The sequence below is a fragment of the Prionailurus bengalensis genome, chromosome C2 (assembly GCF_016509475.1).
Source record: "Prionailurus bengalensis isolate Pbe53 chromosome C2, Fcat_Pben_1.1_paternal_pri, whole genome shotgun sequence".
NCBI lineage: Eukaryota > Metazoa > Chordata > Mammalia > Carnivora > Felidae > Prionailurus > Prionailurus bengalensis.
Window position 1 is genome coordinate 139,042,799 of NC_057350.1, and position 13,435 is coordinate 139,056,233.

General features: G+C 36.4%; 1 protein-coding gene across 3 annotated transcripts in view; it reads right to left on the reverse strand.

Moving 5' to 3' along the window:
- Positions 1-3,886: 3,886 nt before the first annotated feature.
- Positions 3,887-13,435, reverse strand: part of ZNF385D (zinc finger protein 385D) — a 902,334-nt gene continuing 892,785 nt past the window's right edge. For all 3 annotated transcript variants that reach the window (XM_043595510.1, XM_043595512.1, XM_043595511.1), the window contains 3 exons: positions 10,135-10,313; positions 8,985-9,086; positions 3,887-6,961 (listed from right to left, as the gene is read on the reverse strand). In XM_043595510.1, the coding sequence (XP_043451445.1) occupies positions 6,728-6,961; positions 8,985-9,086; positions 10,135-10,313 (515 nt within the window). In that variant the 3' untranslated portion in view covers positions 3,887-6,727. The remainder of the gene's footprint in view (positions 6,962-8,984; positions 9,087-10,134; positions 10,314-13,435) is intronic.

Here is a 13,435-nt window from a genome sequence, read left to right on the forward strand (position 1 = left end):
AGGAAATTTAAAATTAATTGTAAAGTTCCAGTAAATTAAATATTACTAGCAGAAATGAATGACTACAATTCAGTAAGGAAACCTTAGTTGAATTGACAAAAGATTTTGAATGATAAAAGGAAAAAAATATGACCAACAAATTTCCCAGTAAAAACAATGTTCTTAGCCTAGAGTTCCATGTGTGTATAAGACTAGATGTCTTAAAATCTATTTTAAGTTTTGGGTTTTTTTTATTTTCAGGACAAGATTGAGGATCTAACATAGCTACAAATGACCTTGGTTTGGCATCAGATCAATTCCCCCGAATATATGTAGGAATATGAACACTGTAAGTAGTAGATGCATTTTAAAACAACTTTATTGAAGTTTATAGGAATTAGGCTTAAATTTTGGAACCAATTTTGAGAATCAAATGACTTATGTTTACTAAATTCAGATTTTTGTTTAGTGTATCTTTGTAATCACATTGTTACTCCTATTTTTTTTCAGAAGGGAATCATCAAAATATCAAGTGAGTTGACCCAGTTTCCTAATAGATAATTTGTGTTGAAGCCAGAGAGCATGTCCATTGTTTTGTGATGATCGATCTTATGCCTAGATCCCTTAGCCACAAGCCTTTTCCTCAATTTCCAATACTTCCACATACTTTTTCCATAATCCCTTTAAAAAACAGATGTTATCCCAGGAAATTCTTTTTGACTATTTCATGAAAGCTAAAATTTCCAGAATCTCAAGAACTTTATTACTTTTCTGTATCTAATAATACAAGCTGACTGTCATAATAGATGCAAAACACTTAGTGGAAGGTCTTTACCCAACATTAGCCTTGTCTAGTCCTGGTGTCCAATGCTGAAATTATACAATTAATATATTTTAAATTCAGCTGACAAGTATCCAATAAAACCCACATTTTTATTTTTTAGTTAATAAAATTCCATACACTTTTACCATGGTTTAAAAACTCCATAACTATGTTTCTCAATGGATTTATGTCTCACTAGATTTAGATAATCAAAAAGCCAAATGACTTTAACATATTTTGTTTCCTGAAAAAAATATAATCTAGGTCCCCAATATAGGATTCTCTCTTTGATAATTTTCTTTAGTCCTATTTTACCATGTGTTGCATACTACCTGGATTTAAAGATTTGATAGTTTCAAATTCTATATTGAATGTCAGAAGCTTGTATTAAATGTTACAATTGCATTACCCAACTCAAACTGCTAGCATAAAAACGTTACTAGAGAGCATAGTACTTTAATATTATACCTATTTGACAAACTCTCCAATGCCTTAAATTTATTAATATTCTCAAATGTGAAGTTAGAGTTTCTCGTCTTAAAATAACAACCAACCTGATCATTGGAGGGGAAAAAAAAGGTAATACCATGATTTTGAAAAAAGGATGCATTCTCTATCACTTCATGTACACACACACACACACACACACACACACAATTAACCTTAGAATTGGTCACCGTTCAAGTACTTATTTTTAGTTACACTTTTTTGCTTACAAACCATTTTAGATCTTCTCTTTGGAAATTGCTTTTAGAGTTGACTCGTCAGTCATAAAAAGAACATGAACCCATTCTCAGTGGTCTTTGTAAATTTGAGCAAACTCCAAGATACCCCACTTGATCATGCATATTAATCATCAGGTTTGGCCTGGAATGCATTTTGGCGGTTTGTAGAGTCAACTTGAACATCTAAGAAAGATGGCTTTCTGTCACCGAAAAGAGTAAAAAGATGATCAGACTGAAGGTAGTTCTTGGTTCTTTCACACCTGAGCAAGCCAAGGAATTTTTCAAACTCTGTGACCTTTTGTAACTTGCATGGACTTCTAAAAAGTAGCACATAGAAGAGTTTTCCAGTGCAGAACTGGCCTTTCATCACCATTCATAATTCTGGAAAGCTATAAAGCCATTCCTGGAAGTAATGATCCTGTAGGCCACCTAAGAATGATGTATCAACATATCAACATATCTTTCTCTGGAAGCCCTGATGCTACTCTCAGAACCAGTGAGTAGACAATGAAGACTTGCCATATAAATGATCCATTTCACTTCCTGGTAATAGCCTTTGCCATTGTTATAAAGCATGCCATAGAAAGACCAGAAGAGATGCTCTAGAAATAAATCTACACTTCTGGTGAAAACCAACAGAAATCAACATGTAAGACATTCAATGTCAGGACCCAGTTCAAATAATTCTTGCTGTAACAATGTCGAGAGCATCACTGATATCCTTTGACTGTGGAAGAAGTGGTCTTACTAAGGTGTCCATTAGCTAAAACACACGCAAACACAGGGAAGAATTAGTGATGGAGACCATTACTGCTGAAGAGAGAAAGCACAACAAAAGGCATAAGGATGAGGCATTTAAATATGTTGCTCCCTTCCACACATGCACTGCCAACTTTCTATTGCTTTTATTGGGGTTTGTCTTGTTCAAATTTTATTATGCTCTAGATTGAGAAAATAGATGCAGTACATCCTTTATGACTTTGTTGTATGTCCAGTGTGAATTAGCAACTCCTCTGATAATTGTTGAAATCTACATTCTGATTGATTAGATGAATGACCTATAGCGTGGTATATTCAGGATGGAGAGGAATACAGAACACATTTCTGGACACATGCAAATATGTGAGTAGCTGAATGGGTCACTACAAGAAAGCAATTTTATTTTCGAAAGGATGAGAGAAGTGGTTTTTTAATGCCGAAATAGAAAACCAGCTCAGCCATATTACTGATGAAGAAATTAAGGGAAAGCATTAGTCAACTATCTAATTATTATCCTGCTGATCAGAGACAAAGTCTACAATAGACTGACTTCTTTCAGTTCATTGTTTTCCCTACTAGTTTATGATGCTTTCCTGTATACAAAGAGCTATTCACATAATGCTATCCATGAGAATGCACAGGAAGGTAGTGCTCTATATTAATTCATATTTGAAGGAAGAGGTCTCTACACCACTTGAATCATTTAGCTCTGTGATCTGATTTCTTCAAGAAAGTCGAAAATTAAATGGGTGTGGGGGCAAAGGTATTAAGTTACAATTTAATTGTAAGTGGAATTTAATGCCATGTGTACTATATATTGGTTCTGTGCCTTAGAAACTTATATGGGTACATAAAACTTTAACTTTGGATAAACTTTGAGTAATCCTATTTTAAGAAACTTTGTTGTCTTTCAGTTTTTTGTTTTATGATTTCCTGCTCTTTTAATTTCCAAATGAGCGTGAACGCTCTCTTGGTTAAATAGTTCTTTGGCAGCAAAATATGTAGCACCTTTCAAGAAACCAAATTAGATCTCTGATGATAACAGCAGTGAATTATCGCAGTGGATGAAGGGAGGCCTAATGGTACCTAAAGACTGCAGTCTTTACAGATGAGGCAGTGGTGCCAAAAGCCAACCATGTTTGCTCACGTGAATAGAACCCTTCAAAGATTAAGACCGGTGACAGGAACGATTTGTTATATGTAATCACCTGTTTTCTCAAAAGAGAAATACAGTACCTCCCCAACGACTGTTTCCCATTTGTCTGGATGATCTGGATGAGGTGTGGCAATGCTTTGTCCAGAGGCATTTGGTTCTTGCAATGCATTTATATCTGTTTCAAATGAAATCGGAGATGCTTCCTCTATCACTTCCTCGCCACGGGTGTGATGCATGGGAAGGGATATATAACCATAAAGTCAGACCACCCCTGGGAATTTTCAGAGCACCAGTGCTGACCAATCTGAATTATTGATCTTTATTCATGAAAAAGGTTCCCTACGGGAAAGGATATAGCTTTATAGCAGTCTGAACTGTAATAGATGTTGATCTGGTGTTGATAAATATGTGGAGTAGGGGAAACAATTCACAGAAAATCCACTGTAAGTTCTATAGTTAGGCTTCATCCTTTATTAGGTAGTGAGTAAAAGACAACTGATGATTACAACTCCAATTTAAGAGACCATTTAAACAAAAATGGTTCCATAGCGAAGTGAGGCAGAAGGGAGTTAGGTATTTCTGAGTTTTCTCATATGGCTGATGGAGAAAATATGGCTGATTTGTTTGCTCCCAGCAAATCATTAAAGTTAGTAACACCTTGTGATCCAGGACTCTTTGCATCCCACAGGCCCTGACTTCTAGTGGACTGGCTTGTTCACTTTGGTGAAAATGGGGAAAGAATAGCAAAAGCACAGAGTAGTGAGATTGCATCAGTTAACATCAGGTTCTCCAATAGAAAGAGGTTTTCTCAGGGGTAAAGGTTGTTGGATAAGGATTCAGGCTAACTTACAGCGAAAGATAAAAATATTTGATAAAGCAGAAAAAGGCAACTTAAGTTCAAATCGGTCAGAAGCTGGTCACACGAGATATAGACAGAGCCCCAAACAACAAACTCATGAGCAACTTTCCATCTGACTGAACTAGTAGGGTCTGTGAGTGAAAAAAGGAAACACTTGCTAACACCAGATTGTAGAGGTATTGGTAAATGTAAAATCACCAGATACTCTCAAAAAACAAATTTTAACACTAACCAACATGTTTAACCAGATGTGTATGGTTTGAAATTCTTTTTACCAAGGACTAATGAAAGACTTTTTTGTCTTGTCTGCCTGCCCTCCTCCCTTTTTTCCCTTCCTTCCTTCCTTCCTTCTACCCTTATTTTTTTTGTTGTTTAACAAAAGATATATAAAGCCAACTGCTTTAAAGATACGTATATATGACAAATGTCTATAGCTAGATAGATGGTGGAGAAGAACTCCAAAGACCACGTTCAATGTTGAGCACCAAGCACGCTATGGGTGTTTCTTAAATATAAAATGACAAATGCTAAATACCTATCTCTCAAATGGTTTCATCTTGAATCTTTATACCTCTCAAAAAGTTACTACAGTTTAGATAAGAGCAGTTTTAGGAAGGCCATATCCAGCCCTTCCCTATATTTTAAATAGTCTTTACAAAACCTTTTCAAAAATATTTTTTTTTCTCTAAACCTAAATCATGTAGGGTTGATTTGTACATGTTTCATCATTGTTCTAAGTTTGAGTATCCTTGTTGTTATTAATGCAACAGACTGGCTGCATCAAACCCCATCATAGTGATAGGTATATGTTAGCTTTCTATGGGAAAAAGCAAATAGCCTTTATCACAAATTAAAGGCACAGCTATTTTTATGCCATTCGTTACCAACTTAATGATAACATGTAACATGGGATGGTTATATAATTATTTTATATAGATTTTCTTTTTATAAGTTATTCTCTTAATCTTTCTAACATATATACAATATACATATATTTATATATACCCCTGATAAATCTTGTTTTAAAGGTAAAACATCAACTCCTTTCAGCCTTACGGTGAACACAGAAGGCTGCCAGATTTCACAACTCCACTAGAGAAATGATGGTCAAGTGCGTCCTACCAGGTTTTTTTCCAACACTATATCCTTGGTCTGCAATCAACTCAGATTCATTTTTCTTGTTTTACTAACACTTAAATATATATTAATTGTTTATATCATGTCAGTAGGAAATCTAAAAAACAAGAAAAAGCCCACAACAATAGCTAACATCTATCATCATATTCAAAGCAGAAACCTTTGCCTAAGACACAGCTTTACTGGTATGATATAAAGGGGATATATTGCAGAGATGCAATATTCTCTGTGTTTTTTTGTTTTTGTTTCTTGTTTTGGATATACACTAACATGAAAAACCTTTACTTTGCATTATCATCTTAGGTCGTGACCGTTCCTTATCCATGAAACAAAACACTTGTACTGATTTCTTTCGAAACACCCGTGATGCACGGGTTTACCTGTTTTCAGATATAGTTTCATTACAAAGCCTTCCCGATTCCCAGCAATACTGCCTCAGGGTGGGAAAATGAGTACTTTGTAAGCAACTACCTTTATTAATGTCTCCCCTATCTCGATGCTTAGCCCTGCTCTCTTGTCCTCAACTTAAAGTCTTACAAGCTGGACAGGAGGGGGAGAATGTGGACCAGGAAGACCTCCACAAACCCTCTGGTGTTTGTTTATCGTTTGACTGTTTACTGGCATGAAATAGTTGTTCATTCTACCTTTTGCGACTCTTTAAAACCTAGTGGCATAGATTGAGACACAGCACTATTGTTTTACAAGACATCTACTGTATCTACTTTTGTTGGGATAAATACCCAGTAATTGCTGTCATAGCAAGAGGACCAGCACGGGTACTACTATTCACAGTGTTGCTTTTGTGTGTGTGTGTGTTTTTTTTTATGTTTTTTTGTTTTGTTTTGTTTTTCTTCTTTTCATATTATCTTAATCTACAGAGTAAATTATTATATATATACACTGGAACCAGTTAATGCCCTTACAATGTATAGTTGTTTCATAAAGCAGGAAAGACAATGCAGAGGGAAATAGGTGCCCAAAAGCACAGTCACAAAGGCTTCAGAAGTTCTAGATACCACTACAAGTCAATGCTGGAGATCACTTCTAAAACAATCAATGTTCAAGAGGAATGCTTTAATTTGGAGAAAATACCACCCCTCCCCTCCCCCCCCAAACCTCCCTCCTTTTTTTTTTTTTAATTTTTTTAAATAATCTTTTCAATTCACTATCAAAAGTCCTGGCTCTTCGGATATACTTTAAACTATAAATAAACACTGCATAGTTCTCTTTTGTTTTGTTTGTTTTGTCTTTTGAAAAATTATTGCAGTACAAGTACTCCCATTTGGAATTCAGTAAGGAGCAAACAGCACAGGAGTGTGGGCGGTCCGAATAGGTCCAGGAGCTGGCCGCAGGAGTGCTGGAGGGAGCGCCGAGGTCTGGAACAGTGTTGCCGCTGGGGCAGTTCGGAGACTGAAGGGGGCGTTCACTGCCACGGCAGCAGCGGCCGCTGCAGCTGCCAGTGGGTTTGGTAGAATTCGCGGAGCCAATGGCTTTGAAGGTTCTTTTGAAAATACTAATTTTACCTGCAAGGGAGAGAAGAAGAAGAAAAAAAAAAAGAGGGCAGAAGGACAAGAGTTTGGGCATCTACACTCAGAATCCAAAATGATGGGCAGCTTTTAAAATGTAGCAGTTGGGGCGCCTGGGTGGCTCGTTCCTTTAAACATCCGACTCTTGGTAGGTTGGTCCAGGCCCTGCATCAGGCTCTGCACTGAGGGCGTGAAGCCTGTTTGGGATTCTCTCTCTCCCCCTCTCTCTCTCTTTCTCTTTGCTCCTCCCCTGCTTGCTCTCTCTGCCTCTCTAAATAAATAAATAAATAAATAAAGCAGTAAACAAGTACAAAGATGAAATCACACTTGTGAATGATCAATAAAAATAATGGGAAGTGTAAACAAACATCTTTTCTTTGATAGAGCTGGAAGATCACTGAAGATGGCCAATCTAGGATGCTGAAAAATCCCCCAGAAAAGTACTCAGCAACCTTACTTTATTTTTCTCAATAAAGTAGGAAAGTATTCATGTTGAGAAAAAAATAGGGAGTTTTTTACTCTTTACACACACACATTAACTGTCATGGGAAGATATTTTTAAAGGGAGATTTATTAATGCTGTCAGCTACTAGGAGCATATCCTAGTGTACAAACTGAGTTGCACGGCAAGGTGTGAGGTAGTAATAAAGAGAAATAAAAATAACAAAATTCCAGTTGCAACGAAGAAGAAAAGACCACTTACTTCTCCCTGAATCTGACATTCTGGCTTCCTCTCTGGGCACATGGTAACCACATGCTCTCAACTCTACTCTCCAAAACCAGTTCATTCTTTGGCTAGTAGCATTAGCAAGATGGCTGCTCTCACAGAAAGAATGTTCCCATTTATGGAAACTAACACAGAGCTACCACTGAGGTTTGCAGGGTAACTGTTAATACAATTTGACTTCCCTGTTTACTTAACAACCATTCACTTCATTGTTGAAACTTGTGTCTATGCTGGTCAGAAATAGCACTCAAAGTTATGACTAGTGGTGCTGAAACCTCAGCTCTGCATAGAATTCACAGCTTTTCAATGCAGCTAAAATTGCTTCTGTATAAAAGAGTAAAGTGACTTCATTTGCATAAAAATGGGTGATGCTACTAAATTAATTGGGTCAACTCCTACTGAGGTCTCATAATAGATGATTGCAGTTTTCCTTTAACTATATTTTCACAGGCCAGCAGCACACAATAGCACCAATTATTAATAAGATCTATTTTGAAGAAAACAAATTTCAAAGTGCATAATTCAGCACATACTATATAGATCAGTTGTTCTTAACTCTTCATTGAGCCCTGGGTATCCCTGAGAAATCTGTGGTCAATTCGACAAAGAAAAAAAAAAAAAAAAGAAGAAGCACATGGTCATAAATATTATCTTGAAATTATCAGGAGGTTTCACAGATTTCCCCGAAGTTCCTACAAAAATTCCAGGCCGGGGCATTAATACTAGTGTGTTCACTAATCTAAATGGTGTATTTGGGGTAATGGGAAGGGGACATCTCCCAGAAAGTGTTTCCCCAGGCCTTAGATACTGTCCCTGGTTTGATAATTCAATAAAATAAGCCATGCCTTTCAGACTTTGTTATTCAAAATCCAAAACTGTTGAGGGCATCATCAACACCAATGTTTTGTCCCTTGAAGAAATTTTTCACTGACCTTTCCTGAAATTCTGAACTAACGGCAGGGCCAGATTTCATGTGATTTCATGTAATTACTTACCTGACTCCAACGATTGGCTTTATTCCCTTCCCCATGCTTCTGTCATTAACCAGAGCCCAACTCCAAAAGATAAAGGTGCTGGACCTTGGCCAAAAGTGGCAAACCACAGAAACAACTCATGAAATAAGTAATTCTATTGGTGGAGTAGGGTCTGGACTCTCTAATCAGCTGTTTGTCATTACTTAGGTACCTTCCATTTATTTCATACAGTAACTGACCAAAAAAAAAAAAAATCAAGTTCAGCAGATTGTTGGACATTCAAGATCACTATCATTTGAGAAGCAACAAAGACACTCACCCCCAGTGGATGTGTTGCCTTCTGTAGTTTGTTGTAAGGACTGTATTTAGGTTTCGGGGGCTTCCCAGCAGCTCTGTCTTTGTGCCTTCTACTGCTAATGTGCTATTAAAAGCAATTAAAAATGACAGCTTTAAAAAAATCATCCCCAAACCCCCCTTATAAATACTGTTTTAACCTGAAGAAGGATAGTAGTTACTTCACAGAAGTTGCAGAAACACCAAAATAAAAAAGCATGCACTTTTGTCCTTGGATCCTGATGGCTTGAGGATACATATTTTTATGCTACCCATTTTAGTATATTTTTAACGGATAGAAGGCTCTTCTTTTTCCCAGCCTTTCTCTATATCACTGCACAGATCTCCTTTTTTGAAAGTTTACAAAGGAAAGGAATGTCTAAAGGAATTTTATGTGCAAATAAACAAAGATGCCCAGGCAGGCATGAATTTATTTCCATACTAATATTTATCCTCACATTTGTACAGCCAAATGTCAATCCCCTAAATTCTAAAGATAAATAACTAAGGTGCATAAAATGAGTCCAATTTTGTACATATGCATATAAAACACAACACAATACAAGGGCCGGCCCTTCCAGTGTACAGCTGATCTCTTTGGAAGGCTATTCACAGAAAAAGTGAATGCAATAGGATTAGTAATCTCTTTAGCAGGTCACTGCAGGGTTTAGAAACACAGTACAACACCATGTAATAAAGTACATAAAATAAAAGAACAGTATAAAATTAGTTGTAGCATGTAAATGTCTAAACAAGTAAAAAGGGAACATTGCAATTTGACCTTTAAAGAAAATCAACACTTTTGAGGGGGAAACCTGGTAGAGAAAATATCTCATACCCCTTTTTTCTCCCACTCTTCAGATATAAGAATAGTACAAACTCACTTCAGACAATTTCTGAAAGGCCTTAGAAAACATTACATCTTAGTATTCCCCTGGCAACTGACATAAGCATTAATAAATAAGGGCAATGAATACAAGACAAGTGGATGGATGGATGGATGGACAGATGGGTGGATGGATGGATGGATGGATGGGAGAGGAAAATAGGAAAGAAAGGGAATAAAGGAATCACACATATTCTGCCCATAAGGGTGTCCCCTATCTGTTTTCATTTCTAGAATTTGCGCTGTCTACCTGTTTAAGTTGTGTTTCCGAGTTGACGTGCACATCACAGATTTCACAGTGAAACGTTTTGTTTTGCAGACCTGTGTTTCCCTTATTAACTGGTCCTTTGCCTTTCACGCCTGCCCTAGGAAAGGCTTTGATAGTCCCACTTCCATTCCGGGCTTCTAGCATGGTTTTGTGCTTAGTACCTGCCAGAAATATTTAGAACAAAAGGAAGAAAAAATAGAAAAAATTCTTAGCTAGGAGATGCCTTTAAGAAACGATTCAATAACAAAATATGGTACCTAGTTTTAGAGCAGTTCCTCCAAGGGTTATGACTGAAATACGCTTAACTTAGAAGACAATGTTGTCTGACCACCTTACACAACATCACTTAATTACTCATGTTTTTATAGCGTACCACATAACAAACCAGCACCATTAATACAGCACCTGCACGGGAGAGTCCTGAGATGAAACTAAATGGGTGTGACTTTGTTTCATTTCCTCTTGATGCTAATAAGACATAAATGATAGCTGATGAGCAAGAGTGATTTAGTTGCTAAAGGTATAGTTGGAGGTGATTTGTAACAAATGTAATCAGTTTAAGCATGGTGTGTTTACAGAAGTGGCACTAATTAAATACCCATGTTCTAAACAGAATGCAAACAAGCTTTCCTGGTCATGTGTTTAGGTTCAGTAAAAAAGAGTAATAGTATAAAGATCTTAATGACAGGGGGGGAAAAAGCCCTATTAGGAGAGTAAAGCCCACACAGATTGGTTATGTAATTTCAAATGTATAAACAAATGACCAGGATGATGAGGGGTGCGAGGGTATGCAGAAACACTCTAAGTAAATACTTCTTTTTAATAAACCAATAACATCTTTGGACTCTCACACATACGTACTGTAACTCCAGTTCTCAATACTTTTTTTTCAATTACTAGAGTTCATGCATGGGAGTTTTCCCTCAAAACTTTGTTCGCAATTTTCTTTCCCTTAGTGTTGATAAATATTCTTTATTTTTCTCACTTAGTCATATGGTTTCGCTATGAAATTTTCTCTGTTAATCATTTATGTCCTTTTTGCCATTCTGGTTTTCTAAATCCATTTTCAGTGGTTTCTCTTTTCCTAATTGTATCTATTAGATCTGTTAATAGATTTACTGGATTTAATATTTATTAGATTTATTTGTTAGATTGGTATCAGCTCTGTAAGGATAAAAAATAAGATTCTTAACTTCTGATTTCTGAGCCAGCCTCCCAGAACCATTGAATATTAACGAAGAAAACAAACTGAGGGCCACACGAGGTCAGTGCCAATCACCATTGCCTTAAATAAGAGGCAGTGAAATACACAAACAGGTTTACAGTCACGTTTCTCTTTCAAAACGATTACAACTTTACTGAACCCAATATAAACAAATGTATATTTCTACAAAATAGATTCCCCACTTTGAATGTCATATTCTTATCCATAGCTGTGAAAATGTTCATATCCCAACATATTAAGGAAAGGGAAAAAGGTCACCACCTTGTAAGCAGACCGGAGGACTTGAAATATGGGCCACAGCACTGCTCTGTGGTGCTGGTGGGAGGCCTCCTGCAGTCCACTTTCACTTATCCCCCTTGCAAAATAGATACAAACACTTTCTACTCTGAAGTTGGTGTAAGCCAGTGTAGAGCAAAACAATGTTCTAGGGAGCATATATATATATATATATATATATATACACACACACACACACACACACACATACACACACATATATGTATATGTGTATACACACACATATATATGTATATATGTATATATATGTATATATATGTATATATATGTATATATATATGTATATATGTAATTTGTGTCACTGTGTGTATGTGTCCGGACAGTTGTCCAACCTTTTTTATCTAAACAGGTGGTTATATCAAAATATTTTTCCATGCAGCTTCTTCAATCAGACTGAGAAGGATTCCTGGGCTGGTTTGGCTTATCAATGTCTAAGAAGTAGTCAGTTGGAGACTGAATGTTACTCTGACTTTTTGGAGGGACTCTTGATTCACCCTGGTTAACCTCTTTTGTAATTGAGAGTCTTACCATTATCCTAGAAGATTCTCAAGAGGAGTGCCAGATAATCTTTGGACCTTGATAACAAGGCCATGGACACTGACCACAGCTGACTGGCTTAAATGAACTTTCACTTGAAATATGAAATGAGAGAAGCCTTAATGAAACAAGTCTTTACCTATTCTCTTCCTGAACACAGAGGCATGGCTTAGACATGGGCTTCTTAAAGGAAACCCTGGGTTTTGCTCATACTCTATTCTCAGTGCCTGACACATAGTAGAGAATCAGTGAAGACTAGGTCAAGTATTAGATATTTTAAAGAGCAGTGAACAAATATCTGTAAAGAGCATTGTGAGCTCAGACTCTGGCGTGGTATGAGTCAGAGTTTGCTTCCATTAGCTGTGTGGTTTACATGTCTTTGTGCCTCAGTGTCCTCAGCTGTGAAAAAAGAAATTATCTGCTCTACTGAAGTGCTGCATTAAATGCATTTATTGTTTTAAGGATTACTTTTGGCATTTCCATGTGTTCTACACATTTTAGTCTATCCTCTTTCTTAATGGTGTTGGTTTTATTTAGGCGAAAATTTAGAAATCTCTAAGCACTTTAAAATTTAGTGAAGTCTATCCTTTGATACCTGCCTTTTATGCACATTAAAATTTAGTGAGGGGTAGCATAAGCTCTGTCTAGGGATAAAAAAGCTTGAATGAGCTTAGTGAATATTATCAAATGTTACCACTTCAAGTGATTACCAGGAAAATTTGCCCACATTAGTAATGAGCATTAACTATAAAACTTTTAAAAGGTTTGGATTTTTTATTACATAGAGAAAACCATCAACATTACCTAAGGAAAGCATTGCCTAGTGGAATGTTTTGGGGAGATTTCTTTGAAGACAAAGACAAAACATATTTTTTGTATTATCTGTGTCTATAACATACAACTAAAAGGGGACTTTCGGATCTTTTGAAAAGAGTAGGTCCCCTTAAGTTGTTTTAAATATTCTTGGACTGGTTGTGAATCCTGCTTGTAAGCTTAGGAGAACTACTTCTCTTCTCAAATTCCAAAACAAACAAACAAACAAACAAACAAAACATGCAAAGCTAGAATGCCCGTATTTGAATCCTGCATTCCATTATTATGGAATATAAACCAATTAACTGCAACTTTAGTGAAAAATAAAAAGAGAAAGCAAGTGAAATAACACAACTGATCCCCAGATAATGCTAGAAGCAACTGTGGTCATACTAATAATTGTGTTATAAT